The sequence below is a fragment of the Bos taurus genome, chromosome 16, assembly GCF_002263795.3.
Source record: "Bos taurus isolate L1 Dominette 01449 registration number 42190680 breed Hereford chromosome 16, ARS-UCD2.0, whole genome shotgun sequence".
Classification (NCBI taxonomy): Eukaryota; Metazoa; Chordata; class Mammalia; order Artiodactyla; family Bovidae; genus Bos; species Bos taurus.
Window position 1 is genome coordinate 60,737,675 of NC_037343.1, and position 27,618 is coordinate 60,765,292.

Genomic DNA, 27,618 nt, shown 5'->3' on the forward strand with positions numbered 1-27,618 from the left:
TTTTGAAAGAGGAATATCTGTTCAATTTTTGGATCCATTTTCTATGAATGTCTCTAGTATTAACAGTATTAATAATGGCCTGGTGCATGCTAGTAAGTATTTGTTACATGGATAAACGAGTAAGTGGTTCAATTCCATGCATTTTATCTAGGACACTTCAGACCTTGCACTATTGCAGAAGTTGACACAGAAATGGAAAATTTTAGTGAATAAATTTCAACAGGAAGTGGAGCGAAATGAAGAGGCTACAAGGGAGAGATTGCAAAGCGTGAAGGACGGCCTTGTCAAATGGCAGCAGTTCTTCAGAAATAATTCGTGGGTCTTCAAGAATCTTGTTTTTCTGATTATATGACATCATGTTTGATAACTCAGTCCAGATCTTTCTCTCTATATATCTCATTTCTCTTTTACCCTGTAATTACTCTGACATTGATTTTAGTGGGGTAACCAGCTGGCCTTACAAGGGCACAATTCTTCTAGGAGCCTGAATGGTCTTACATCATATTGATCATACTGATCCCTGTACCAAACTGCTGTTGCTTCCATTGAAATCCAACTCTTTCTTTTCTTTACTCTCTTTTTAAAATGAAGTCAACATAATGTCTGTTGGCACACTTCATATGCGGATCCATCTGCAAATTCTGCAGCATAGTGCATGTGCAGAGAAGTGGAATCAATGACTGGCAGTTACTAGGAGGTTGGTTTTGATTGGATATCATACTTTGTAACAGAAATTTTTCAATGGAAGAAGCTGCCTATAAAGTAGTGAAGTGGAGGCTGGTTGACTAAATCATAGCCAAGGTTAGTGGGAATCTATACTTTAAATGCAGGCTGCACTCGATGTTTTCTAAAGTTTTGGTTTTTTTTTTTTTTAACTTTAAGATGCTTTGTCTGTTGAGGAAACACATTTAGGTACTATTTCCATGTCAAACTGAGAAGAGTAGTTTCAGTTTTTCATATCCTCTAAGTACTCTTGCCTGGAAAATCCCTTGGACAGAGGAGCCTGGTGGGCTGCAGTCCATGGGGTCGCTAAGAGTCAGACACGACTGAGCGACTTCACTTTCACTTTTCACTTTCATGCATTGGAGAAGGAAATGGCAACCCACTCCAGTGTTCTTGCCTGGAGAATCCCAGGGACGGGGGAGCCTGGTGGGCTGCCGTCTATGGGGTTGCACAGAGTCGACACGACTGAAGTGACTTAGCAGCAGCAGCAGCAAGAGGTGTTCCAGTTAGTAGATTGGGAAGTGGCAGCCGAAGCTGGTATATATCCAAGCTGGTTGCTGCTGCCATTGCGCAACTCCTCCTGCTTGTTGACTCTCAGCTGGGAGAGGAGACCGGTGGCAATGGCTTTCTTCTCCTTTCTCCTCAGGAACAACTTTGATAGCTTTCTTCTTGTGGGGCTTCAAAAGATACTAAAGGAAACACTTTTTTATTTTTTAACCAGAAGTTGGGGCTCCTAGCCTAAATGTTGAGTCTTAATTATTCTTTAGGCTTCCTTTCTCTGTATATATTGCTTTGGCCGCTGTGTTCAGCAGGAATTATTCCTATGATGACCTAATTTTGGACGTTGAGGACCCAGAGGCTACCCTTCTAATACTGTCATGGCTTCTGACCCTGTAACTTGCTTCCTCAGGTCTGATTATGATCTGAATTTATATTGTATTTGTCAATTTAAAAATGAATGCCCGTGAGGGAGAGGCTGAACCTGGAAGGCATTTGGGAAAATCATTAGGGAGAAGTATATTATTAATTGTTATATTATGTGTGGATTCATGATTTTCTTTGTTTATATCTTGTCCTGAGACCACACTCTTGCTCTTTTTCCTTCTTTCAGTGAAAAAGACATTTTATCCCCCCATAAACAAAAGACACTTGAATCAATCGTTCCAGACTTCAAGCAGTGGCTAACGGTAAGACTTTCTAGTAAACAACTTGGTAATCAAAATGCTGTTTGCAAACTTGTCACTCCTTACCTACAACTGAATCATATCTCATCCTTTAAAAATGCCGTACTAGGTTTTATGAATGACAAGGAAAACATTAAAACTCCAGAGGCTTTAAAAGTACTCTTAAATATTCTGTTCTCAGTTCTGTTTTTTAGATTTTTGGGTCAAATAAAATTAGGTTGTCAGTAAAAAGATTAGGAAAAGATACTTGGGTGGCAATTAAGGTAGTTCTGATTCTCTCATCTAATTGTCAGACATAAACAACATCCGTGCCTCTCATGTGCCTGGCTTTTGTCTTAAGGACACGTTGGACTTTCAAAATTAATAACATCTTTTTACAAATTGTGGTAAAATATACATAACATAAACTTACCATTTACATCATTTTTATGTACAGGTCAGTAGCCTTAAGTACATTCCCTTTGCTGTGCAACCATGACCGCCATCCATGTCCAGAACGTTTTCATCTTCCTGAACTGAAATTGTTCCTGTTAAACAGTAACTTCCCATTTCCTCCTCCCTCCAGCCCCTGGCAACCACCATTCTACTTTGTCTTTATAAATTGACTACTCTAGGCACCTCATATAAATGAAATCATGTAGAATTAATCCTTTTGTGACTGACTTATTCTCTTCAGCATACTACCCACAAGGTTTATCCACATTGCAGCATTTATCAGAATTTGCTGCTTTCTTAAGGTTGAATAATATTCCATTGTATATATAGAACACACTTTGTTTATTAATAATGTCTTTTTAAAGTAACATTTTCAAACTTTGAAAATAGGTTTCATTTTGCTAGTCAAATTGCTATCCTGTTACAGTAGTCTGGTAAGGAAAATATAATATTCAGTTTAGTTCAGTCACTCAGTTGTGTCCGACCCTTTGCCACCCCATGAATCACAGCATGCCAGGCCTCCCTGTCCATCACCAACTCCCGAAGTCTACCCAAACCCGTGTCCATTGAGTCGGTGATGCCATTCATCCATCTCATCCTCTGTCGTCCCCTTCTCCTCCTGCCCTCAATCTTTCCCAGCATCAGGGTCTTTTCAAATGAGTCAGCTCTTCGCATCAGGTAGCCAAAGAATTCCTCCAAATGTTAACATCAAACTCATGACCTAATGAAATCTCATCCAATCCCAAGAAACCATTTTCTTTTCTTTTGGAATGATTTGAGCAGAATTGAAAATGTTTGTTGTCATACATACAGTATAGTTAGTTTAGCGACTTATTTTTTTTTTTTTTTTTTTTGCTGACAAAACAAGAGATTTTATTGGGAAAGGGCACCCGGGTGGAGAGCAGTAGGGTAAGGGAACCCAGGAGAACAGCTCTGCCACTTGGCTCGCAGTCTCCAGTTTTATGATGTTGGGGTTAATTTCTGGATTCTCTTTAGCCAATCATTCTGACTCAGAGTCCTTCCTGGAGGTGCACTCCTTGTTCAGCCAAGATGGATGCAAGAGAAAAGGATTCTGGGAGGTGGTCAGACATGTGGTGTCTCCTTTTGACCTTTCCTGAACTCTTCCTGTTGGTGATGGCTTATTAGTTCCATGTTCCTTACCAGGACCTCCTGTTGTAAAGCAACTCATGCAGATGGTTACTATGGTGCCTGGCCAGGGTGGGCAGTTTTAGTCAGTTTGTTTCCCCTAACAGAAGGAACCTAGATATTCCTGGGAAATTTGACTTTCGCCTGCTACTTCATAAGTGAGAGGTCAGCAAGTTGGTACAAATAATTAGACCAGCGACTTACATTTTTTAAATGTTCATCTGTTTGACATTGCATAGATAAAACTGAAAAAATCATGCTTCTTTTTTTTAGTAGAAATAGTAGTAATTTTCATTCATTAACTTGTCAGGCTGAAGGTGCTTTCCATATGTTATTATACTTTTTCTTCATTGTATCCACCGGAGGCAGGTTCTGTAATCCCCCATCTTCCAGATGTGGAAATTGAAGATTAGAAATGTTAAGTAACTTGCCTTAGTTACCTATAAATGATAAATGGCCGAGTCTGTCTCTTAATTGCTCTGCTACAATGCTTTCCAATACTGGTTGCTAATAAGTGTGGGTGATTTGTTTACACTGTCTGAGTCTTGGAATAATGGCAAACTTTATATATAAATTGTAACTTATTTTTTTGACAAATACTTATTGATATTTCAGGTATATCGCTTGTACTTCGGGTTAAACAAACGAAAACTTATACATTCTAGGAACTTTCCCAGTATAGTGGGGATCATATAAACAGAAATATTACATCCTTATCAAAGCAAATAGTGATTAAACATGCTCAGCTCTCTGAGGCTTAATTGCCTCTCACTAATATTTTTACCTACATAGGATTGAATATAATTATTTCATCCTGGTAAACTATGGGTTATCTTATAGAGTATCAAAATTAAATTCATTTTAATTTTGATAATAGAATGTATGTCATATGAGGAAATGATATGACAAATAAGATATATAACTCCAGAATATTTGGGAGTCACCTGAGTAGACTTTGATGAAATCATTAGTGAATAATGTACTAATTTCCTCATCCCCCTTTCGCTCTCCAGATGTTGACTGAAGACAGAGACAAATTTTCTGGGGATCTTCTAGTGTCAAAATACGATTCTCTCAAGATTATTAAACGGTTACAGGAAAATTGGACAGATATTGGGCTTGGGATATTTGGTCGCCATAAAAGTATGGAGGGAAATATACCACCAGAGCAGAAGCTCATGGAGGAAATTTTGAAAAATATAGCAAGACTCTACAAAGAATTTGAAATAAGAATAAATGGGGATAATGGTAAGGAAAAAACCAATGGTAATGATAATTAGATGGCTTGAAAGTATAAAGCATTTTAATACTAATTATTAGTTTCAATACAATTAATATTGAAAATCAAAATAATACATTTAGTTTTAAAAATCAAGCAAAATAAAGCACTAAGTATCACTTTATTGAGACATAATTCATTACAATGCATCTATTTAAATATATCATTTGATGAGTTTAATGTGGCTCAGATGGTAAAGCATCTACCTGCAATGCAGGAGACCAGGTTTGCTCCCTGGATTGGGAAGATTCCCTGGAGAAGGAAATGGCAACCAACTCCAGTACTCTGGCCTGGAAAAATCCTCTGGACAGAGAAGCCTGGTAGGCTACAGTCCATGGGGTTGCAAAGAGTTTCACTTTCAGTGTATTCATAAACATGTGCAACGAGGTAGTAAATGGTTTAAAATAAATGAAGTCATTTATTAACAAGTCATTTTGAAAACTCCTAAAAGATTACTGATGAAGGCAGTGAAAATATTTTCATCAAGGACAAGAAAAAGTTGGTTTTTTAAAAATTATTTCTCTTTATATATCTTTGAAATGGGAGTATTTTCATTTCTTATTTTGCAAATGAGTTTAGACAAAGGTAATCCCAGGGACAGAGGAGCCTGGTTGGCTACAATCCATGGGGTTACAAGGTTACAAGAGTCAGACACGACTTAGAGACTAAACCACCACCACCACCATTTGTTTGGAAAGGGTATTCTGCCGTGATGTCACAGTGAATCAATCAAAGATTAGGATCTAGACTTGCTTCTTATTCAGACCAAAACTCGGAGAAGGCAATGGCAACCCACTCCAGTACTCTTGCCTGGAAAATCCCAGGGATGGCAGAGCCTGGTGCGCTGCTTTCTTTGGGGTCTCACAAAGTTGGACACGACTGAAGTGACTTAGCAGCAGCAGCAGCAGACCAAAACTATATGTAAACCTGAACAATGGATGAGGAGCCTGGTAGGCTGCAGTCCATTGGGTTGCGAAGAGTCGGACACGACTGAGCAACTTCACTTTCACTTTTCACTTTTCACTTTCATGCATTGGAGAAGGAAATGGCAACCCACTCCAGTGTTCTTGCCTGGAGAATCCCAGGGATGGCAGAGCCTGGTGGGCTGCTGTCTTTGGGGTCTCACAGAGTTGGACACGACTGAAGTGACTTAGCAGCAGCAGCAGCAGACCAAAACTATATGTAAACCTGAACAAAGAGCTAAAAAATGACTCAAGAACTATTATCGGTTCTTGTTTCTGTTTTAACTATCCTGTAATCATGAAGAAGCTGTTTTTCATCATTGTCTTCTTAACAGGATAACTCAGTAAATTAATGCCTTTAACAGAAACTGTAGTTCATGGTTTCTGTGTTTAATGCATTTTATTGTCTACCAAGAAGATAAGACAAAGTAAAAACTATCATCAATAAAAATAGTCCATCAGTTAGAAAAGTACTGATTAGATAGTTTTTATTCACTAAATATTTGTTTAGGAGCTACTCTTTGCAAGATTCTCTGCTAGGCAAGCTGTAGAGTAATAAGAAACTAAAAGAAGACATGCCCCTACCCATTGTGCTGCTAAGTCACTTGAGTCGTGTCCGACTCTGTGCAACCCCATAGACGGCAGCCCACCAGGCTCCCCCGTCCCTGGGATTCTCCAGGCAAGAACACTGGAGTGGGTTGCCATTTCCTTCTCCAACGCATGAAAGTGAAAAGTGAAAGTGAAGTCACTCAGTCGTGTCTGACCCTCAGCGACCCCATGGCCTGCAGCCTACCAGGCTCCTCCATCCATGGGATTTTCCAGGCAAAAGTACTGGAGTAGGGTGCCATTGCCTTTTCCGCCCTACCCATTAGGATCTCATAATTTATTATTGAAATAGTAGACTTACAACTACTTCCGAAAGTTAATGATTTTCTCACTTTTCCAGGTACCTCTAAAATTCTCCCAACTTTGATTAGTTCTTTTGAATTCTGTTCTTTCAAGTTGGAAAGCCTCCTGGAGTTTCCTGACCTGCTTCTTGAAGAATGGGAGGGACTTAATGAAAAAATTAATGAGGTGAAGTCTCAGTTGGATTCATCGTTATACATTATTGGCACTGTTCCGCAGTACATAGATATGGATTCTGGCCTGTAAGTTTTCATAGCTATCTGCTGGGGAGAAAGGAGTCCCCATTTCTCAGTACTTAGCCTCAATAATGGGTATTTGGGATCAAATGAGAAACCTTGACATCCTGTTCCTCCCAGGAAGAAAGCCATCTGACTGGGGGCTGGAGGGTGAGAGAATGTAAGGTCTACATTATTCACGACTGGCTAATGTGAGGTGAGGTTAGGAAGGTTGTCAGTGAGTAGCCTTTCTACCAAATATCTCAGGGCTTTGATTCACCTTCCTCTGAGTTCTCAAACAATTATCCACGCCAAAGTTTACTAGGCCCAGCCAAATGAAATTCTTTCTTTTATCTCATATTTACTTTTATACTCTTAAGTAAGTCACTTACCTTTATTTTACTTGCTTTTCCCTTCAGGGAACTACAAACACATATATTTAACATGGTTCAACAGTGGCTTTTGAAGATAGGCGGTGAGATTAACAATGGTAACATGGAACTTCAGCGCCAAGTATGTACTTGCAGGAATTTATTAGATTGTTTTTTGCCTTGGCTGCGAGTTTTCTTCCAGGGAAAAACCAAGTCATGGCTAATTGAAGTAGGAGATTGGGAGGGCAAAATGGGAACTTACATAATTACTCAAATGATTTTCAGTGGATTTTTAAATGAGGTATGTTACTGCATTTGGAATGAAGTTTCAGCAATGATCAAAAGTTTTTGAGATCTAGTTATTATCTTTTCTCTTTACTCAGTATACTGAAAAAAATTTTCCCTCAATAGTGTTAATCATTTTAAGGATTTATGTTGGTGCCCTTGACTAGCTGAAGGGCTGACAGAAATGTGTTTCTAGGAAGAAAGACAAAATGCTACGATACAATTGGTTTATAGTTATTAGAATAGGGACTTGCCCTGCCATTCTGAGGAACTGAACCTGTGGACTTCTTAACTATCACAACATGAAGTAGTAATTTCCGATGGATGTCTTAGTTTATTATATTTACTCCCACTTCCTAGTCTTAATTATAATCTAAATTTACACAGGAGACTCTTATTATAAGTAAGTATAATATGCAAATATTTGATGTTACAAAATTGGTAAAATGAATTTAGCTAATTTTAATATTGCTTAAATTAGGAATTTGAAAGGCAGAGATCAGTGTGTTATATGGGAATGCTACTTATGAAGCATTATATCAGCCTGTGAGCATGTTGTAAATATAGAAACACCAAGAGTTGAGGAGCAAATATGTTAAGACTGGAAATATGGATACAGGGGATCACCAGACCCATGAGAAATTTCTGATTTAGAACACAACCAGAAGTAAGAAGAAAAAGGGTAGGAGAGTGCCTGTCACATAGTGAGACTCAATAAATATTTCTTTGAAGTAAGAAAGGACATTCCAACATTGCTAATGTTTTATGGTGTTGCTACATTAACACCTTCTTTGATGAGATACTCAGTTTACTATTGGGGATTATCTCTGGGGAATCATAGTCTCAATTTTTAATATTATGGAATTCAGTTTTTATAATATAGGATTATTTAGAAAGTACCTTTATATACTTCTCCATACATCTCCATTTTGATGCTATAAGATTATAATGTAGTTAAACTGAATATAAAACTTGCAAGATTATATATTTCTCAAGAAATTGTATATATCCATATTAATCTATATTAATTGGTATAAGTATTTAAAAATGGAAAATTTTTATCTTTATTTCATTCACCATTCATTTTTCTTTCTGATCCACTTTCTTCCAGATATTTTTTGTTTGTTTTTTTCTTTATATCTTTACTTCATCTAATCTATGCTGCTTGGCAGTAAAACCAATCTTCAAAGATTTTTTACTGTGTATCTCTATCAGCAAAAAATCATTGAACAATTCATTTCTAACTTACATGTGAGACTTACTCTATTGACTTTTTTTCTACATTGTAAAATATATATGACTAGTCAAAAGAGATGAGATGAATAATATTTTAAAATTATTTTTAGTAATGATTTTTTAAAAAACTGATGTGATCAAACAGGCTTCATAATTTTTTTTATAAGCACAGGTTAATGCTTAGTGACAAAGCCATCTGAAGGTCTGCTTCTAAGTTCAGTTTACTTTGTTACTTTTTTTTTAAAGGACTGTCATTGCTAAAATAATAGCTTGCAAAGAAGCGATCCAAATTGAAGAAATTCATTATAGTAAAATTTTCCATCTGCCATAATGTCAGTCAGTTGTTTTTATAAACATGAGACAATGCAGCATTTCTTTTTTTAAACAAAAGATTGGCAATCAATTGAAACACTTTATTTGTAAGATTTTAAAACAATTAGAAACTTATTTCCAGATTTTCAAGTATATGAATTTGAGAGTTTTAAAAAGTGAGCCATATATCATTTTCAGCAACAAAATCAAACCAAGATGGAAATCCTTCCAACTGTCCATTTTCAAAATGACTGCTCTATAGCATAAATTTATTTTGTGTGGGTGCAGTTAAATCACTTCACTTGTGTCCGATTCTTTGTGATGCTGTGGATCATAGCCCACCAGGCTCCTCTGTCCATGGGATTCTCCAGGCAAGAATACTGGAGTGGGTTGCCATGCCCTCCTGCAGGGGATCTTCCTGACCTAGGGATTGAACCCTCATCTCCTACACTGGCAGGCAGGTTCTTTACCACTAGTGCCACCTGGGAAGCCCAAATTTCTTTCACTCATTGTTAACATCAATTTTATATATTAAAAATAATTTTGGCCGTGCCATGAGGCATGGGGAATTTTAGTTCCCCAACCAGGGATCAAACCTGTGCCCCTTGCTTTGAAAGAATAGAGTCTCAACCACTGGACCAGGGAAATCCCAACATCAATTATATTTTGAAGGGTTGAATTGTGATTTTTTTTTTTTAATATCAGCTAGGAGATGGCTGTTTTGCCACTTGTCATCCCTGAAAAGATCAGTAAATTTGAAACAAGCGTGCCTTTTTATAAAACACTTCATCTTAAAATTTCTCCTAAGAATTTGGTATCCGAATCACAATAAATCTGGTTTATTATAAAAATCATTTTCACTCTCCATCTAATTAAAGAGAATGATTCCGTATCTTTGTGAAAGTAAAAGATATTCTTCTGTGTTTAATTTATTCTAATTTTAAATTCATCTGTGAAGTATTGCATGACCTTGTTTCTGTCATTTAGTCTCTTTAATATAGGTTTGAAATGAAGATAACAAATATGACTGTTTATTTCATAAGCATGCTTTAAGGACTTATTAATATTTTATGTAAGCAAAAATGACAGTATCATTCAGGCCATTGATGTATGAAAGAAAAGTTTAGAGAATTAATTCTCTAAGAAGAATTAGTGTAGTTGAGAAGCAACAGGGTTTTTGTGGGGAAAATATCTTTGACTTGTGAAAGGTAGTAGTCATTTTAACTCTTTCTCAGGAAGAGTTGCCCTTCCCCTAACTCTGCTGCTACTGCTGCTGCTGCTAAGTCACTTCAGTCATGTCCGACTCTGTGCGACCCCATAGATGGCAGCCCACCAGGCCCCGCCGTCCCTGGGATTCTCCAAGCAAGAACACTGGAGTGGCTTTGGGATTCTCCAAGCAAGAACACTGGAGTGGCTTGCCATTTCCTCCTCCAATGCATGAAAGTGAAAAGTGAAAGTGAAGTCGCTCAGTCGTGTCCGACTCTTAGCGACCCCATGGACTGCAGCCTAGCAGGCTCCTCCGTCCATGGGATTTTCCAGGCAAGAGTACTGGAGTGGGGTGCCCCCTAACTCTGGTCCTCACTAAATCCCCTGATGGGCTTGATTTGATTGAAGGGTTGGATTGAGTAGATTAGATTCATTAGTTTGGTTTGACTGATTTAATTTGTATCAGCTCCTCACTAAAGCCTATGGTCCTCAGTAAGGCCTGACACTGTTCCTCACAAAGACCTGACTCTGATCTAAGGATTTAATCGATTGGATTGATGTGATAATTGATTCGTTACAAAACAGTTCTATTTTAAACTTTATATGGTTTTTGCTGTTTGATTTAAGTGGGTCATTTATATTATAATCTTTTTTTTTTTTTTTTTAACAGATGGATGAATTGCATATACCCATGATCCAGTGGATGGTAAATTTGCTGATTTTAATGATACCTGACTTTCCTGATCCAGATATTCTCATAAGTCTGGAGAATAGTGCTGAAAAACGTGACCTCGGAATTGCCAAGTTAGAGCTAGATGCAATGGCCCTGGCAAAAAAGTTGTCCCAATATTCCAGCTATTTGAGCAGGTGAAACTATCTGGTTATTGTATTATTTCTGTTGAAAATTAAACATGGCATAAAGCAGAGGAAAAATCAACTATACTCCAATAAAAATTGAAAAAAAAAAGCAGAGGAGAGAAGGGCAGTTAGTAGTAGCAATAAGGGATTGTTTTAAAACCCTGAAAGAAGTACTAGGTCAGTTTTTAAGCTAGCTTCAACACTGTCCTGTTGGAATGTGAAATTTTGGTGTTTTCTTAATTACTTTAGAATTCCTTTGAAAACAGTGTTAGCATAAGCAGGATAGGAAGTGTATATGTATGTGGGAGTGAGAAGTAAAACAAAAAACAACAACAAACCAAACCAGCTGCATAAATAAATTACAGTTTTGCACCTATTGTGGGGGGAGTAAGTGTAATTTGCATATGTAATTCCATGCAAAATTGAATGTATACTTTTATATGTTTTACTAAACACCAACCAAAACATATTTTAAAAAAGCAAAAAGTGAGGAGCTTTCCTGGTGGTCCAGTGGCTAAGACTCTGAGCTCTCATTGCCAGAGGCTTGGGTTTGATCCCTGGTCAGGATCTAAGACCTGTGTCTTAGGTCCTGTGGTCAGGAACTAAAACCCAATGCAGACAAATAAATTTTTTTAAAAAGAGGGGAAAAGCCTTATATCTGAAAAGCTCGAAGATTCCCATCGAACGAAGAAGATGTCTATAAAACTGTACTTTATTAACTAGGAAGCATACTGTCACTATGATTACTTCAGATTTGGGAAGTTGCTTTTACAATTTAGCCAGTTTTGCCTTCATTTCCGTTCAGTGTTGCCAGTGGTTGAACATGACTTGAATGGAGGGGAGGAGGAGGATAGGACTGAGAAACTGAGCAAGAAACAAATTATTCTGTGGTCAATCAGTAGCTTAATTATTATGGTAAACTTCCACTGTATTTGGATTTATAAGAGAAACCAGCAATAAAAAGGTGATGCTCTGTATGTGTGTGTGTGGTTTTTTTTTTTTTTTCAGTTGTTGCAAAGAGCTGGTAGTAGCTATGGCTGTGAATAAAGCAAGTCACTTAGAAAAAAATCCTGATAAGGAGCTTAATGAACTGGAGAAGATGAAGGTAATAACTCTATACTCCCCTTACTTTTGCTTTGTTTGTTTTAAGTAGACTTTTTGGGCATAATTGCTTTACAACAAACTGCACATACTTAAATGTGCAGTTTGATAATTTCTAAAATGTACATACACTTGTAAAATAATCACTATGATTGAAAAAGGAGCATATCCAACAAGCTCAAAGTTTCCTTGTACCCCTTTATAATCTCTCCTTACAGCCTTGTCCTGTCCCAGGCAACGTCTGATCCACTTTCTAACCTCAAAGATGAGTTTTCAAGTTTTAGAATTTATATCAATTGAATCATACAGAATATATACATTTCTTTGTCTGACTTCTTTGACCAAGCAGAATTATTTTTAGATTTGCACTGTTGCTTTTGTCAAAATGGCTTTTTAGTGCTGAGCAGTATCTCATTGAATGGAAATACACCATTTATCAACCATTCTTTGCTGATGAACGTTTGAATTATTTCCATTTTTTTATTATTACAAGTAAAGCTTCAATGGATATGCACATACATATGCACCGCTTTCATTTGTCTTAAATAAGTATCTAGAAATGGTTAGGTCATATGGCTTGCGTTTGTAGCTTTTTGAGAAACTGTCTTCTACGTTCCTGCCAGCAGTATATGAATGTTCCAGTTGTTTCACACCCTCACCAAAATTTGATTCAGACAGTGATTTCAATTTTAGACATTCCAGTAAGTGGCTCGTGGCATGCCATTGTAGTTTTAATTTGCATTTCCTTCATGATCAGTGATGTTGAACATCTTTTCATGGGATTATTTGGCATTGCATCTCCTTTGGTGAAAGGTACAAAGCTGCCAAGAGGGTAGATCTTAAAAGTTATCACAAGAAAAAAAAATGTAACTATTTGAGGTAATAGATGTTAACTGAATTTGTTGTGGTAATCATTTTGCAATACATACATATATCAAATCATTATGTTGTACATATTAAACATGTGCAGTGTTATACATCAAGTATATATCAGTAAAACTGGAAAAGTGCTAAAAAAATACAATTGTTTTATAATTTGGTTACTGGTTACTTGATATGTTTAAGTCGTTACAAGTGAAATAAAATTAATAAACTGTTCATGGAAAAAAGGCAAAATATCTGCTCAAATCTTTGGCCTTTTATTATTGGTTTGTTTTGTTATCATTGAATTTGAAAGTATATTATATATTCTGGATAAAAGTCCTTTATCAGATGTGTGATTTAGAAATATTTTCTCTCAGTCTGTGACTTCCTTTTCTTCTCTTAACAATGTCTTTGAAAAAGGGGAACTTCTTAACTGATGAAGTCCAATCTATCATTTTTTTTCTTTTATGGGTCTTCTTTTGGTATTGTTATCTAAGAAAAATTTTGTATAGTAACATCTGAAGATTTATAGTTTTAAGCTTTGTGGGTTCAGATCTGTGACCCATTTTGAATGACCCGTTTTTTTCTTTTCTGGTGCCAGATATGGGTTGAAGTTCACTTTTTGGCATTTGAATATCCAGTTGTTTAGCACCGTGTGTTGAAAAAAACTACCCTTTCTCTATTCAGAAGCCTTTTCATCTTTTTAAAAATCTGGAGGGCACAGCAGCCCACTCTAGTGTTCTTGCCCGGAGAATCCCCATGGACAGAGGAGCCAGCAGGCTACAGTCCATAGGGTCCCAGAGAGTCAGACACGACTGAGCGACTAAGCACAGCACATTGATCGTATATATGGATATTATTCTGGATATTCTACTATGTTCTATTATCTGTATGTCAACATTGTCACCATTATCAATTTTGTTTTGATTGCTATAGTTTTATAATGTTCTGAGATTAGTAATGTAAATCCTCCAAATTTGTTCTTTTTCAAGATTGCCCAGGCTATTCTAGGTCCTTTGCTTTCCATATGTGAAGTTCTTAGAATTAGCTTATCAATGTTTCCAAAGAAACCTATTAGGATTTTTCTTATGATTACATTTTATCTATTGATTAATTTGTGGAGAACTGATATCCTAACAGTATTGAGTCTTTGGGCCTGTGAAAATTATATATCTCTTCATTTACTTAAGTTCTTTATTTCTTTCAGCAAAGTTTTGTAGTTTTCAGTATATAGGTCTTTGTAAGGTTTATTCCTATGTATTTTATATTTTGGTACTGTTACAAATTATATTATTCTGTAATTTCAATTTCTTATTATTCTTTTGTAACAGAATTATCATTGATTTTTAAAATTTTTGATTTTATTGGAGTATAGTTGATTTACAATGTTGTGTTAGTTTCAGGTGTACAGCAAAGTGATTCAGTCATGCATATACATGTATTCATTCTTTTTAGGTGTTTGTTTATGTATTTTTGGCTGTGCCGGGTCCATGTTGCTGCACACACAAGCCTTCTCTAGTCGTGGAGAGCAGAGCTGCTACTCCTTGTTGTGCACAGGCCTCTCATTGTGGTGGCTTCCCTTGCTGCAGAGCTCAGGTACTAGGCATGCGGGATTCAGTAGTTGTGGTGCCATGGACTTAGTTGCTCCGTGACACATGAGATCTTCCCAGATCAGGGACTAAACCCATGTCCCCTGCTTTAGCAGGCAGATTGTTATCCACTGGACCACCAGGAAGTCCCTATTCTTCCTTTTTAGATTCTTTTTTCTTATAGGTGATCACAGAATATTGAGTAGAGTTCCCTGAGCTCTATAGGATGTCCTTGTTCATTATCTATCTTGTATATAATAGTTTGGGTATGTTCATCCCAAGCTCTTGATTTATCCCTTCCCCCCATGTTTTCCCCTTTGGTAAGCTTGTTTTTGATATCTTTAAGACTTTCTGTTTTGTAAAAGTTCATTTGTATCATTTTTTAAGAATGATTAAAAAAATTTTTTTTAATTAGATTGCACATATGAGTGATATGATATTTATCATTCTCTATCTGGCTTCACTTAGTATGATAATCTCTAGGTCCTTCCATGTTGCTGCAAATGTCAGTAATTCATTCTTTTTATGACTGAGTACTGTTCTGTTATATGTGTGTATATATATATGTATCACATCTTTATTCCTCTGTTTATGGGCATTTAGGTTGCTTCCATGTCTAGGCTATTGAGCACAGTGCTACAATGAGCATTGTATCATGATTTTTAAAATATATTTATTTCATATCTTGTGACCTTACTGAACTCACTTATCCCTGCTAAGAAGTTTTTTTTTTTTACCCTAGATTCCTTAGAATTTTCTATGTACATAATTATATCATCTGCAGATAAGGGCAGTTTTATTTATTTCTTTCTAGTTTACCTGCCTTTAATTTCTTCTTCTTGACTTCTTGACTAACTAGAGTCTCCAGTACCAGACTGAGTAAAAGTGGTGAGAACAGACATCCTTGTTATAGTTTGGGGGAAAGTATTTATCCTGTCGTCTTTAAGTATAATGGAAGGATGGAAGGTGTAGGCTTTTCCTAGGTGTCCTTTATCATATTGATGAAGCTTTATTTTTATTCCATGTTTGTTAAAAATCTTTTTAGAGTCAGGAGTGAATGTTGAATGTTGGATTTTATCAAATCCTTTTTCTGCCTCTACTGAGACAGTCGATGAGTTGTCTTTTTTAGTCTTTTAACATGACCACTAACATTGATTGATGTTTTATTATTTATCTATTTATGACTGTGCTGGGTCTTCATTGTGTGCGTGGACTTTCTCTAGTTGCAGCGCACAGGCTGCTTTGGTGGAGCACAGGCTTTAGGACACACAGGGTCAGTAGCAGTGCTTGGGTTCTCTAGTTGTGCATGGGTTTAGTTGCCCCATGGGCATGTGGGATCTTAGTTCTCTGACCAGAGATCAAACTCATGTTCCCTGCGTTGGAAGGCAGATTCTTAACCACTGGGCCACCAGGGAAGTCCCTGATTGACTTTTGAATTGAATATTAAATGAACCTTAAGTTCCTGGTATAAACCCCACTTGATCATGGTGTACTATCTTTTTATATATTACTAAATTCAATTGGTTGAAGTTTTGTGTAGAATTTTTGCATTGATGTTCTTGAAGATACTGATTATATATTAGTAGTTTACTTTGTTTTTTAGTATTTTTGGTTTTGATATTAGGGGTAATGTTAGTCTCTTAAAATGAGTTAGAAAGTGTTTTTTACTCTTCTATTTTATAGAGCAATTTGTATAGAATTATAAATTATTTTTTCCTTAAATGTTTGATATAATTCACCAGTGAAGTCATTTAGGTTTGTGAGAAAGTTTTAAGTTACAAAGATAGAGCTATTCAGATACAAGGCTAGCCAGTTTCTTTACTGGGTATAAGGAAATTTCCTTACTGCATATAGGGCTATTATATCTTCTTGAGAGAGCTCCTTAGCTTTGGTCTTGTAAGGAATCTGTAATTTCATCTAAGTTGTCTAATTTATTGATGCAGAGTTGCTCACATTATTCCCCATTATCCTTTTAATAATTATAGGATGTCCACTCTTGTCCCTGTTATTGAAAATTTGTATTTTTTCTCTTTTTTTCCTCATCAGTCTATAAAAAGATTTGTCTATTTTTTTGCTCTCAAAAACTTGATTTTGCCTTTACAAATTTTTTTCTATTTTTTTGTTTCGCTAATTTCCACACTGCTCTTTATTATTTCCTTATTTCTACTTATTTGGGGTTTAATTTACTCTTCCTTTTCTTGTTTTATAAGGTATGGTGACTGAGTTGGGTAAAGAGTCCGCCTGCAGTGCAGGAACTGTAGTTTGATCCCTGGGTGGGGAAGATCCCCTGGAGGAGGACACGGCAACCCACTCCAGTATTCTTGCCTAGAGAATCCCTGGACAGAGGAGCCTGGCAGGCTGTAGTCCATGGGGTCGCACAGAGTTGGTCACTACTGAAGCGACTGAGTACATGCACATAAAGTATAGCTGAGCTTATGATTTTGAGACCCGCCCATAAACAGTAGAATGGATATTGTATTATGCTGTATCAGGACTGGTGTATAGAATGTAGTCAGTTTTCTGTTCTTTGGTCTGTTTGATGTTTAAATGGCTGTTCTCTTTAAATTCTGTGATTTTATGCTCTTCTGTATGTATAATAGATCTCACAGTTTTTTAAAAAATGGATTATAACAAAATTTTATGTGTAATATCTTACTAATTTAAAAATCTCTAAGAAATGGAGAATTTTAGGAAAATATACAGTAACATTAATTTTAGAAGGATAAAACTGGTCAGTTTTCAGAGAAGAAATTGATGCATTTGTTGAAAATGAACCTCAAAATTTTGCCTGGACTCCATAGATGTGTTCAGACTTTGAAGGAGCAGGTAATCCCCATGCCAGTTTAAGAGCATAGGTAATGATTGAACTTCTCCCCAGTTTATTTCATATAGCTGGCAAAGTTTTTTTTAACCCCAGTAAATTATAGGAGAAATAGTGTTAGTGTTAGTCGCTCAGTTGTCCCTGACTCTTTGCAACCCCATGGACTGCAGCCCACCAGGCTCCTCTGTCCATGAGATTTTCCAGGCCAAGGATACTGGAGTGGGTTGCCATTTCCTTCTCCAGGGGATCTTCCCAACCCAGGATTGAACCTGGGTCTCCTGCACTGCAGGCAGATTCTTTACTGACTGAGGTACAAGGGAAGTCAAATGAAACTACAAATGAAGTTTAGGAGAAATAAACTTCATAAATATAGATGCTAAATCCAAATTTTAAAATAGCAATTCCATTCAGTAGAAACTGAAAATAATAACACTATGAATAACTGGCATACATGTCAGGAGAGTAAGAATATTTTAGTATTTGAAATATGTTTTTATAGGTATATTTTACTTCTCATCTAGGAACTGAAATGTCTTTTAGTTTTGTTTCCGGGAAGACCTCAGAGGCATTGTTTTCAGCAGATTTGTGTGCCTCTGAACTGAACGGTCTCTTGGATCTTGTACCCTTATACTGTGCATCTGAAGTGTGCTCACATGTTCTCAGGCCTGCTGCTACCCACCCAGATGTAGTGAATATCCTGGTTTTGGTAGGCTGGATCTGCCATAGATGTTAGTAGGGACTCATTGGCCTGTTTTGTTATACACCTTATTTCTCATTTACTTAAATGGGATAGAGCTATGTGATGAGACCGCATTTTCAGATAAGGGCAATTTTAGAATGAAGATTCAGGGTACTTTGAGGTATATCTCCTCATTAAAGTTAAAGCTATAGAGGGGACTTCCTTGGTAGTCCAGTGGTTGAGATTTTGCCTTTCAATGCAGGAGATGTGGGTTCCATCCCTGGTCAGGGAGCTCAAGATCTCATATGCATCAAGGCCAAGAAACCAGAGCATAAACAACAGAAGCCATATTGTAATAAATTCAATAAAGACTAAAATTAGTACATATAAAAAAATCTTTAAAAAAATGTTAAAGCTATAGCAATATGGGGGAGATGTTATGGTGAGGGGATCTTGGGGACTTATATAAAGTCATCCAGGACATTCTCTGGTGGTCCAGTGGTTACAACTTGGTGCTTTCACTGCAGGGTCCTGGGTTTGATCCCTGGTCAAGAACTAAGGTCCTGCAAGCTGCATGGTGCTGCCAAAAAAAAAAAAAAAAAAACCCGTATTAGGAGATTTTATGAGAGCTTTGTGTAGTGGACCATTCACAGCCTAATTCACCCCAGCCCCTGACTGGAGGTCCATCACCTAACCATCTCTGAGAACCTATCCTTTCCACCAGGCTAATTTGGTCTTCTGTTAAGCTCTTTCTCATTTATTTACTATCCTTTTGCCAACAATTTCAGATTAATAAACTGGGAAGGTGTTATCAGAAAAGGCTGAGGATCTGCTCTTCCACCAGAAGACTTTAATTGGTCCTATGCTCGGGCCTTTTTTCCTCCCAAACGCATCTGTCCCCTCTTTAACCCTGAGGCTGAGGCCGTTCAACAGGTGCATCAAGCTAGTTTATGGCTTAACAGCCATGCACCTGCCCTGGAACTGCCTCAGTACTCATTATTTTATTTTTAAATTAATGGTTAGTTCCCCTCTCATTAGGGTTATCTTCATTTCAAATTCATCCCCATCCTGACTACTACTGTCTTCCCCTCGTCTCCTGGACAAGGGTATGTGAATCTTTATGACATCAGACTCTGGAACTTATATGGCCTTATGCATATCCTACAAGGTGAAGAGTAGAAGATGATTCTCCAGAGAAGCTTTCTCTAGTGTGGGCATACTGTGATGCTGTGTGGCTTGTAGCACACCCCAGCCACATTCCAGCCCTCGAAGAAGAACATCTTGCCAACCCAAAGGACTGATATTTGACCTTAATGATGGTTTCCCACAATCTGGTATTTCTTGGGCTCCTTCCTGATAAATGTGAGAGTTGCATGATGCTGGACTGGTTTCTGGATCAGGAGGCCTCTTAAATCAGCATCCTCTGGAGTTTGATCACTCTTACTGATGGTTCATACTCCACTTTACCATAATAATCCCCTACTTCATGAAGTCTTGGGAATGATCTAGTTCCCCAAGACCATGAAGGCAGTGCAGCAACTAATGACCCTATTTGCCTCCCATCTGATCCTGGTGTATTCATTCGGACCTCACCCAGCTGGGCTGCCATCTTCCAAGAGGACTCAGTTCTTGGGATTCTTACTTCTATGCCTATTTCTGAAAAAAAGATGATCTCAGTGCATATCAGCTGCTTCACTTGGGAGTGAGACTTGCTTATGCTTTCATTCGCTGTTTAGGAGCACTATATCAAAGAGTCCTGGCATCCAGTCAGACTACAACACCGGGTCCACTACAGCTGAAGCAGCTGCTGAAAACCTAGAATAAGCCAGATAGATGTCTTTTTTCAAGTGTGTTAGGTTGGTCATCTATAATGTGCCAGGCGTATAGATTTAGAGTCACTGATGCCTTGGGGTTTGTTCATAATCTGAGCAATCAGGAGATTACCTGGAAAGATTTCTGAGATAACCTTCAGCAGGCCAAGACTGGTGGAAGACACACACTGACCAGCACCTGATAGTTCTGAGAACACGTGGGAAGGAACAATCCTTTCAATGCCAAAGAAATACCTACCATGGTGGAAATGAGAAGACTTCTGGCTGGTGCCCTTCACACTGACTTCTGGCTGCAGTTGATGCCATTCTTTCTTGTCGTGCCCTGTGTAATCTATCAAGACCCTGCTATCCACCTTGGGCCACAGTAACCTTTATGTTGCCCAAGATGCTACTGCCAGTTTGAGGATTTGGGCCTCTGAAAAGAGTGTGACTTTGAAGAGTGGTGCTGGAGAGTTGCCTCTTGCAGTGTTCCAGCAGGTAAACTCAGAGATCTCAGCTTTGTTACCCTTTTGGGGGGACCTGGAGATGATGGATTCTTAATAACTGCATTACCACCGTAGACCCACCACTTATAGCCTGTGGCCTTTTGTTCTTCTGTTTTTGATCCTCTACAATAGGCTTTACATTTAGGACCTTCTCCTTCTCCCCAGACATGAATTTTAGTCTTTCACTTCACATCAGAAGCATTTATTAACAGCCCTGAATCAGATGTTATCAGAATCAGAGTATTGATGGAAGGAGATCCACGTGTATTGATTGGCAACCGAGCTATCTCCATCTAGCTCATCAAAGGTGGTGTTAAAGGTTTTTTAGGAAAACTTCCTTGACTCTATAGGTAGCCTTGAAACTTTTATCAAAAATTCGTATTGGGACTTCCCTGACAGTCCAGTGACTAAGACTCTACACTCCCAATGCTGGGGCCTGGGTTTGATCCCTGGTCAGGGACCTAGATTCCCCATGCTACAATGGAAAGATCCTGCGTGCCACAACTAAGGCCCCATGCAGCCAACTAAGTAAATACATATTTTTTAAAGACTCGTAGTGATATTTTCCCACCAGATGTTCTATGGTAGTATTTTCAATGTCTCAGAAGTTTGTAAGAAAATGACTAGGGTCTGCTTTATAGAATGCAATTCAGCTGAAAAATAGTTTATTTCTCATGGATGGTGAACTAACTCTGAAGAACTAAAACTTTTAAAAGGTCATTACTATTTTCAAAATTGACAAATGTTTTTGTTCTAGGTATGATAAAGTTAAAATATGCATCAAATTTTGTGGCTGGAAGGATCTTTAGGGGCAGTGGTATGATGGAGGCTCAGGCTGCCTCACAAGAGCTGACTGTGCAGACCTCTTCCCAACTCCGCATTCAGTGATAACATACTAAATTGATGACTACCATTGAAATTGCCCTATGAGAGTATATATTTTGGAATTCAACAAATGCTACAAATTAGGGATCCCCCCCACAAATAAATATTTTACCAGCTCCCCAGTACATAGGGGTCATCTAGAGTAAACCAACAGCTTCATCTGTTTTTAATAGATGAAGACTATTGAGAGTTTACTCAAGAAGCCACAACCAATTAGAAGAACTAAGGACTAGAACCCAATACTTTCATCTCCCTTGTTTGATCCTCTTTTCTGATATGCAGTAAGACATTGACCTAACTCTTTGAATGCAAAATTTAAACTTAGTGATGTTAACAGAGCTGTGGTAAACTTATTTGTCTGAAGAGGCTTCTATTCCTTATTTATAACACAAGGGTTTGGATTAGATTAAAAAAATTTTTTGGCTCTGATTTTTCACAATAATTCCACAATAAAAGTTTAATCACGAGAAAAATATGAGGCATATTACTGCTTTTTATGGTTTGCTTCAGAGAAGGCAATGGCACCCCATTCCAGTACTCTTGCCTGGGAAATCTCATGGACGGAGGAGCCTGGTAGGCTGCAGTCCATGGGGTTTCGAAGAGACTGAGCGACTTCACTTTCACTTTTCACTTTCATGCATTGGAGAAGGAAATGGCAACCCACTCCAGTATTCTTGCCTGGAGAATCCCAGGGACAGAGAAGCCTGGTGGGCTGCCGTCTATGGGGTCGCACAGATTCGGACACAACTGAAGCGACTTAGCAGCAGCAGCAGCATGGTTTGCTTCAAGGACCTAAAGTGGGTGATTATTTCCCCACATGGTAAAATTTCTTTTTTTTTTTGATGGTGTGAATGACCAAATCCCCTTCCCCAGAGAAATAATGCTTCCTAGTTCCCTCTGCTTTTTCCTCACTAATAAGGAATAATGCATCTTTTAAACACTGAATCCAAAGCTTAGCTGGTAGGAGATCTTAGTAAAGGTAGTTTTTCTGTTCCCTTTGTGGGAATAAGACCTGCTGTGGACCAATCGTGTTATCTTGATAGATAAGAGATGAGTTCCTTTTCTTAAAAAGTGCTTCAACTCTATTCACTCACTTTATTGGGGGCAGGAAAAGTAATACTTTTGTAATGGTTAAGAGCCCTGTCCACCTGGATTAGAATCTAAGCACAGTACGTAAATATATACGTGACCTTGAGCGAGATACTTAACTGCTCTATTCCTCAGTTTCCTCATCTTAAAAAATAAGGCTAGTAATAGTCTCATAATGAGGATCGAATGAGTTAGTAATGTGGATGCATAGAACAGACTGCTACATAAGTGTTTGCTGCTGTTATTGTCATGTAATTGACCCTGGTCAGTTGCATAACATTTATTGGGACAAGTCATTAGGCCTTAGTAAATCCAACAGCCTTTCTGCCTCTAATTTTATAGCACTTCACTACTTGTCTCATTTCAACCCAGATCCCAAACCCTGTTGATAAGAGATGATATGATTTAGGTCTATATTAATAGAAAATCACTTCTGCACAAATCTTTGAACTGAACTGATACAAAGTTAATTGAATGGAGTTATATTTAGAGGAATTACTCTTGGCAGTTCCTCAGTAGGAGTAAGTGAATAAATGAGTTGGTATAATCTGATTTTTTCTGTTTAGTGATTATCTTTTGTCTCTTCTCAGAAAGAATGTTATGATTGGATCACCACATCCTCTCACCTCCTTTCTGGTCTCAAAGGCAGAAAAATTAAGTTACTGACACATGAAGAAAAACAGCAGCTCCTTGGAGAAGAGGTATTTGCCATACATTAGCACTGGTCGTCATTCACGCTTTTCCTGTATTTCAATAGATAAGAGCACCTTGACTTTTTCCAACCAATGTTTTGAATCCTCATTCATTTACTCTATGAGAATTTGGGTTCTGACCAAGAGCACTGGCAGCTCTTCTCTCTTCTAAAGAAGAGAGTCCTCACCCAAACATCTCTCTTCACTTTCTTGGAGGGTGATTTTGCCTCCTAGGATATGGCAACGCACTCCAGTATTCTTGCCTGGAAAATCCCATGGACTGAGGAGCCGGACAGACTACATAGTCCAGAGGGTCACAAAGAGTGGGACGTGACTGAACGAGGCACAACACATTACAGAGGGGAGCTGCCTGCCACTCCCTGAGGCATCTCCTCAGACTTCTCTGCTTCTGCCCACACCCCTCCTTCTCCACTTAGCCTCAGTCTTCCCATCAAGGTTATGTCTTCCTTTGGGTACTTAATCTCATGTGCATTGTCTTCTTTCTTTAGTATCTTTAATGCCTTCCTCTCTAATGATTCCATTTTATCAATGTATTCAGTTCAGTTCAGTCGCGCAGTCGTGTCCGACTCTGCGATCCCATGAATCGCAGCACGCCAGGCCTCCTTGTATTAGCAATCTATAATCACGGTCTCTCTTCCATCTGAGAAAATATGTCCCTTGATTTTTTCTCCTCCTTTACTACTTCTTTCCCTCCTTCCTAGCACAATCACTTTTCTTAAAACTCTATGTAAAGTCCCCCAGTGAGCTTACTGTCAGATTCAGGTGTCTCCAATCCCATATTTAACCTGACTTCTCTGTAGCATTTGATACTGTTAACCATTCACTTTTTTGGTCATCTCTCTTTGCAAGACAAAAACTCCGTCTTTCTCCTACTTCTTTCTTTTCATGTAGTCTTCCACCTCTGCCTGCCTCTTAAATATTGATATTCTTTCCTTGGCTTATTTTCCCTCTCATTCAACACTCTCCACATTGCTATGTTAATCCTGTAGTTTTAACCACCTGTTAACTGAGGATCCCAAGTCAATGAATATCATGTACCTAATGGCTTCCCTGGTGGCTCAGCTGGTAAAGAATCCACCTGCAATGCGGAAGACCTGGGTCAATCCCTGGGTTGGGAAGAGCCCCTGGAGGAGGGCATGGCAACCCACTCCAGTATTCTTGCCTGGAGAATCCCCATGGGCAGAGGTCTTGTCTGGAGAATCCCCATGGACAGAGGAGCCTGGCAGGCTACCGTCCATTGAGTTGCAAAGAGTCAGACACAACTGAGCACATAATGTCAGTCACAAACGTTTATTTTTACTTCAGTCTGATGGAGTTTGTCTCCAGCAAAGTCTGAAGAAGTTCCTGTTGCTATTGGAGCCATAAACTATACAGGTGTGATCTGATGGCATATATGTCAATGCTCTTGGGTCTAAGAAGGAAGTTTCTGTCTATACACTTGCAGGACTTCTGTTTTACATTTATTTAATTTTTTTTTTTTTTTTTAATTTTGGCTGTACTATGTGGCTTGTGGGAGTTCCCCAACCAGGGGTTGAACCTGGGCCACAACAATGAAAGCTCTGATTGTAACCAGTAGACTACCAGGGAACTCCTTATTTTACATTTAAACACTGAAAAAAACACCATCTTTCTAAGTTGTACACCCTTAACAAATTCTCATTTTTTTCTTTGCTGCCCAGATCTTGGCCAGAATTATTTTGAATTAACCACCGAATGATTTCATTAACATTATATATCTTAAATTACAGTACAATTTTAGAAACTTAATGAAGTACCATAGATATAATCTTGGCTGCACTTCAGATCTAGGAAAAAATTCAAGACCTAAACAGAATCACAAAGACTTAAGAACAGAAAGGATTTTAAATGTCATTGAATTCAACCAACCATCAGATGCATGAATCTTAGTGTAATACCTACACAGTTGATCATTAGGTCTATATTTGAGTATCTGAAGTGATAGAGAACTTTCAGAGTTAGTCCATTTGTTTTTGGTGAGCAGTGACTATTAGAACATTATTCTTTTATTGAACAAAATGATAGACATTTCCTTGTAGCTTTTTTCCTACCTTCTGGTCCTAGTTCAGTCTTTGAGTTTGTATGAAAAGGCTGTTACGTCCTCCACATTATAGTATTTCCCACTATTCTATATTACGGTATTTCTAACATTTGAAACTAGCTATATTCAACCTAAGTCTGTGTCTGGGTTTTCTATTATTTTATATTAATCTGTCTGTTCATTAGTCATCACCACAGTGTTTTAATTATTGAGGCCTTATGATACATTTTTATATTTGGCAGGGTCAGCACTTCCTCACTAATCTTTTTGGGGTGTTTGATGGCTATTCTTGTTTATTTATTCTTCTATATAATCTCCCTCTAGAAAATATATGATGCTTTAAAACTCAGGTGATATTAAATTTATATACTCACTTAGAACACACTTTTATGCTGTTGAGTAGTCCTGTGAAGAATATGGCTGACAGGATGTCCACCTGTATGCCTTTTAATAATGTTTTATCGTTTTCTCATTTTGCACATTTCTTGTAAGGTAGGCTTAAATATTTTATTTTTTGATATTTTAAATGGAATCTTCTTTTCCATTATACCTTCTAATTGGTTACTGTGTATATATTACTGATTTCTGTATTTTAATTTTTTGTATGGTGACTCTACTAAATTATCTTATTATTTTAATAGCTTTTCAATAAATTCTTTTGGGTTCTCCAGATATTCAATTAAACCACCTACACATAGAAATAGTTTTACCTCTTTTCCCTCCCCCGCCAATTATTATGCCTTTAATTGCTTTTTCTTGTCTAATTGCATTGAATTATTCTTCTCGTCTTTCCTTCTGCCTTAATCTTTAGAATTTTCATTAGTGAGGACCTGCTGAAGGCAAACTCAATTTTTGGTTGTCTGAAAATGTCTTTTTTTCACCTCATTCTTAAATTTTTTGCTGTGTATACAATTCTAGGATGATTTTCTCTCTGCACATAGAAGATACTATTTCCACTGTTTTCCAGGTTTTGTTGTTACCAAACTGACAATTGAAAATCCAGCTGTCAGACTTCCTTTGTGGCTCAGTGGTAAATAATCACCTGCCAATGCAGGAGACACGGGTTCGATCCCTGGTATGGGAAGATCCCACACACTGCGGAGCAACTAAGCCTTTGCACCACAACTGTTGAGCCTGTGCTCTGCGCACCCTAGAGCCCGTGCTCTCCAGCAAGAGAAGCCACGGCGATAAGTCTGTGCACCGCAACGAAGAGTAGCCCCCAGTCACTGCAACTAGAGAAAAGCCCATGTAGAAAGGAAGACGCAGCACAGGCACAAATCAATAAGTAAAAATCCAAAAAATCTTTTGAAGTTAATCTCTCTGGCTGCATTTAAGATATTCTTTTTTATTTTGGCATTTTGCAGCTTCACTCTGATAAATGTGGATGAAGTTTTTCTTTTTTAAATTTTACTTGGGATTCTCTTGGTTTTTGGAATCTTTGGCTGGGTATCTTTCACTGGATTTGGAAAATTCTCAGTCATCAACTGTTCAGTTATTGTCTCTACTGTATTTTCTCTTTCCTTTCCTTCACTCTGAATGGATATATATTGGAATCTGTCCCCAATGTCTTTTAATTCTTCATATTTTCTATCTCTTTGCCTCTCTGCATTGATTCCTGGATGATTTTTTCTGACTTAATTTCCAGTTCACTGATTTGCTCTTTAGCTGAGTTTAATCTGCTCTTAAAGCTTTCTGTTGAGTTTGAAATTTAATTATTCAAGTTCTATTTGGTTCTTTTTCAAATCTGATTATTTTTGTAATCTTTCATAGTTTCGATCTCTTATTTCTTTTAAAGTTTAAATATAACTATGTAGCCTATCTGATAATTTGAACATATATCTATATAAGATATTAACTACAGTATTATTTGTAATAAAATATAAGAAACAATATAAATACTGATCAATAGAAAATTACTTTCATAAATTATGGTATGTTCAAGTAGTAGAATTCCATACAGATAAAATAGATGATTATATAGTGAAATAAGAATCACCCATGATATGCTATTGAGAAAAGCAGATGAAGGAACGTAACATTTATTATTATTTCATTTGTATGAATGTGTTTATATGTGGATAAAGCAGACTAGAATACTCAACAAAGTGATTCAAGTTGTTACCTCTGAGGGTTGAGATTATTAATTTCTCTGTAATGGTCAAATATTTTATAGCAATAGTGTGTTATCAGGAAAAGTATTTTCATTTTGGAAAAATATCCTAATATACTATTTTTCTACACCATGTACATAATGCTACAGCATAATTTAAAATAGCTATAAAATATCTTATATGGTTTATACTATATTTTTAGTGGCATTTTTCTATTGTGGGTATTAAGCTTATGTATAACTTTGTTTTATAAATATTGCTGCAATAAACTT

General features: G+C 37.4%; 1 protein-coding gene across 5 annotated transcripts in view; it reads left to right on the forward strand.

Moving 5' to 3' along the window:
- Positions 1-27,618, forward strand: part of AXDND1 (axonemal dynein light chain domain containing 1) — a 79,026-nt gene that overhangs the window by 34,748 nt on the left and 16,660 nt on the right. For 4 of the 5 annotated variants that reach the window (XM_059875811.1, XM_059875810.1, XM_059875813.1 and 1 more), the window contains exons 14-22: positions 152-315; positions 1,835-1,910; positions 4,502-4,736; positions 6,676-6,877; positions 7,270-7,363; positions 10,931-11,127; positions 12,127-12,223; positions 14,539-14,679; positions 23,054-23,164. In XM_059875811.1, the coding sequence (XP_059731794.1) occupies positions 152-315; positions 1,835-1,910; positions 4,502-4,736; positions 6,676-6,877; positions 7,270-7,363; positions 10,931-11,127; positions 12,127-12,223; positions 14,539-14,679; positions 23,054-23,164 (1,317 nt within the window). The remainder of the gene's footprint in view (positions 1-151; positions 316-1,834; positions 1,911-4,501; positions 4,737-6,675; positions 6,878-7,269; positions 7,364-10,930; positions 11,128-12,126; positions 12,224-14,538; positions 14,680-23,053; positions 23,165-27,618) is intronic. The other variant, XM_002694161.6, reaches the window with a different exon arrangement.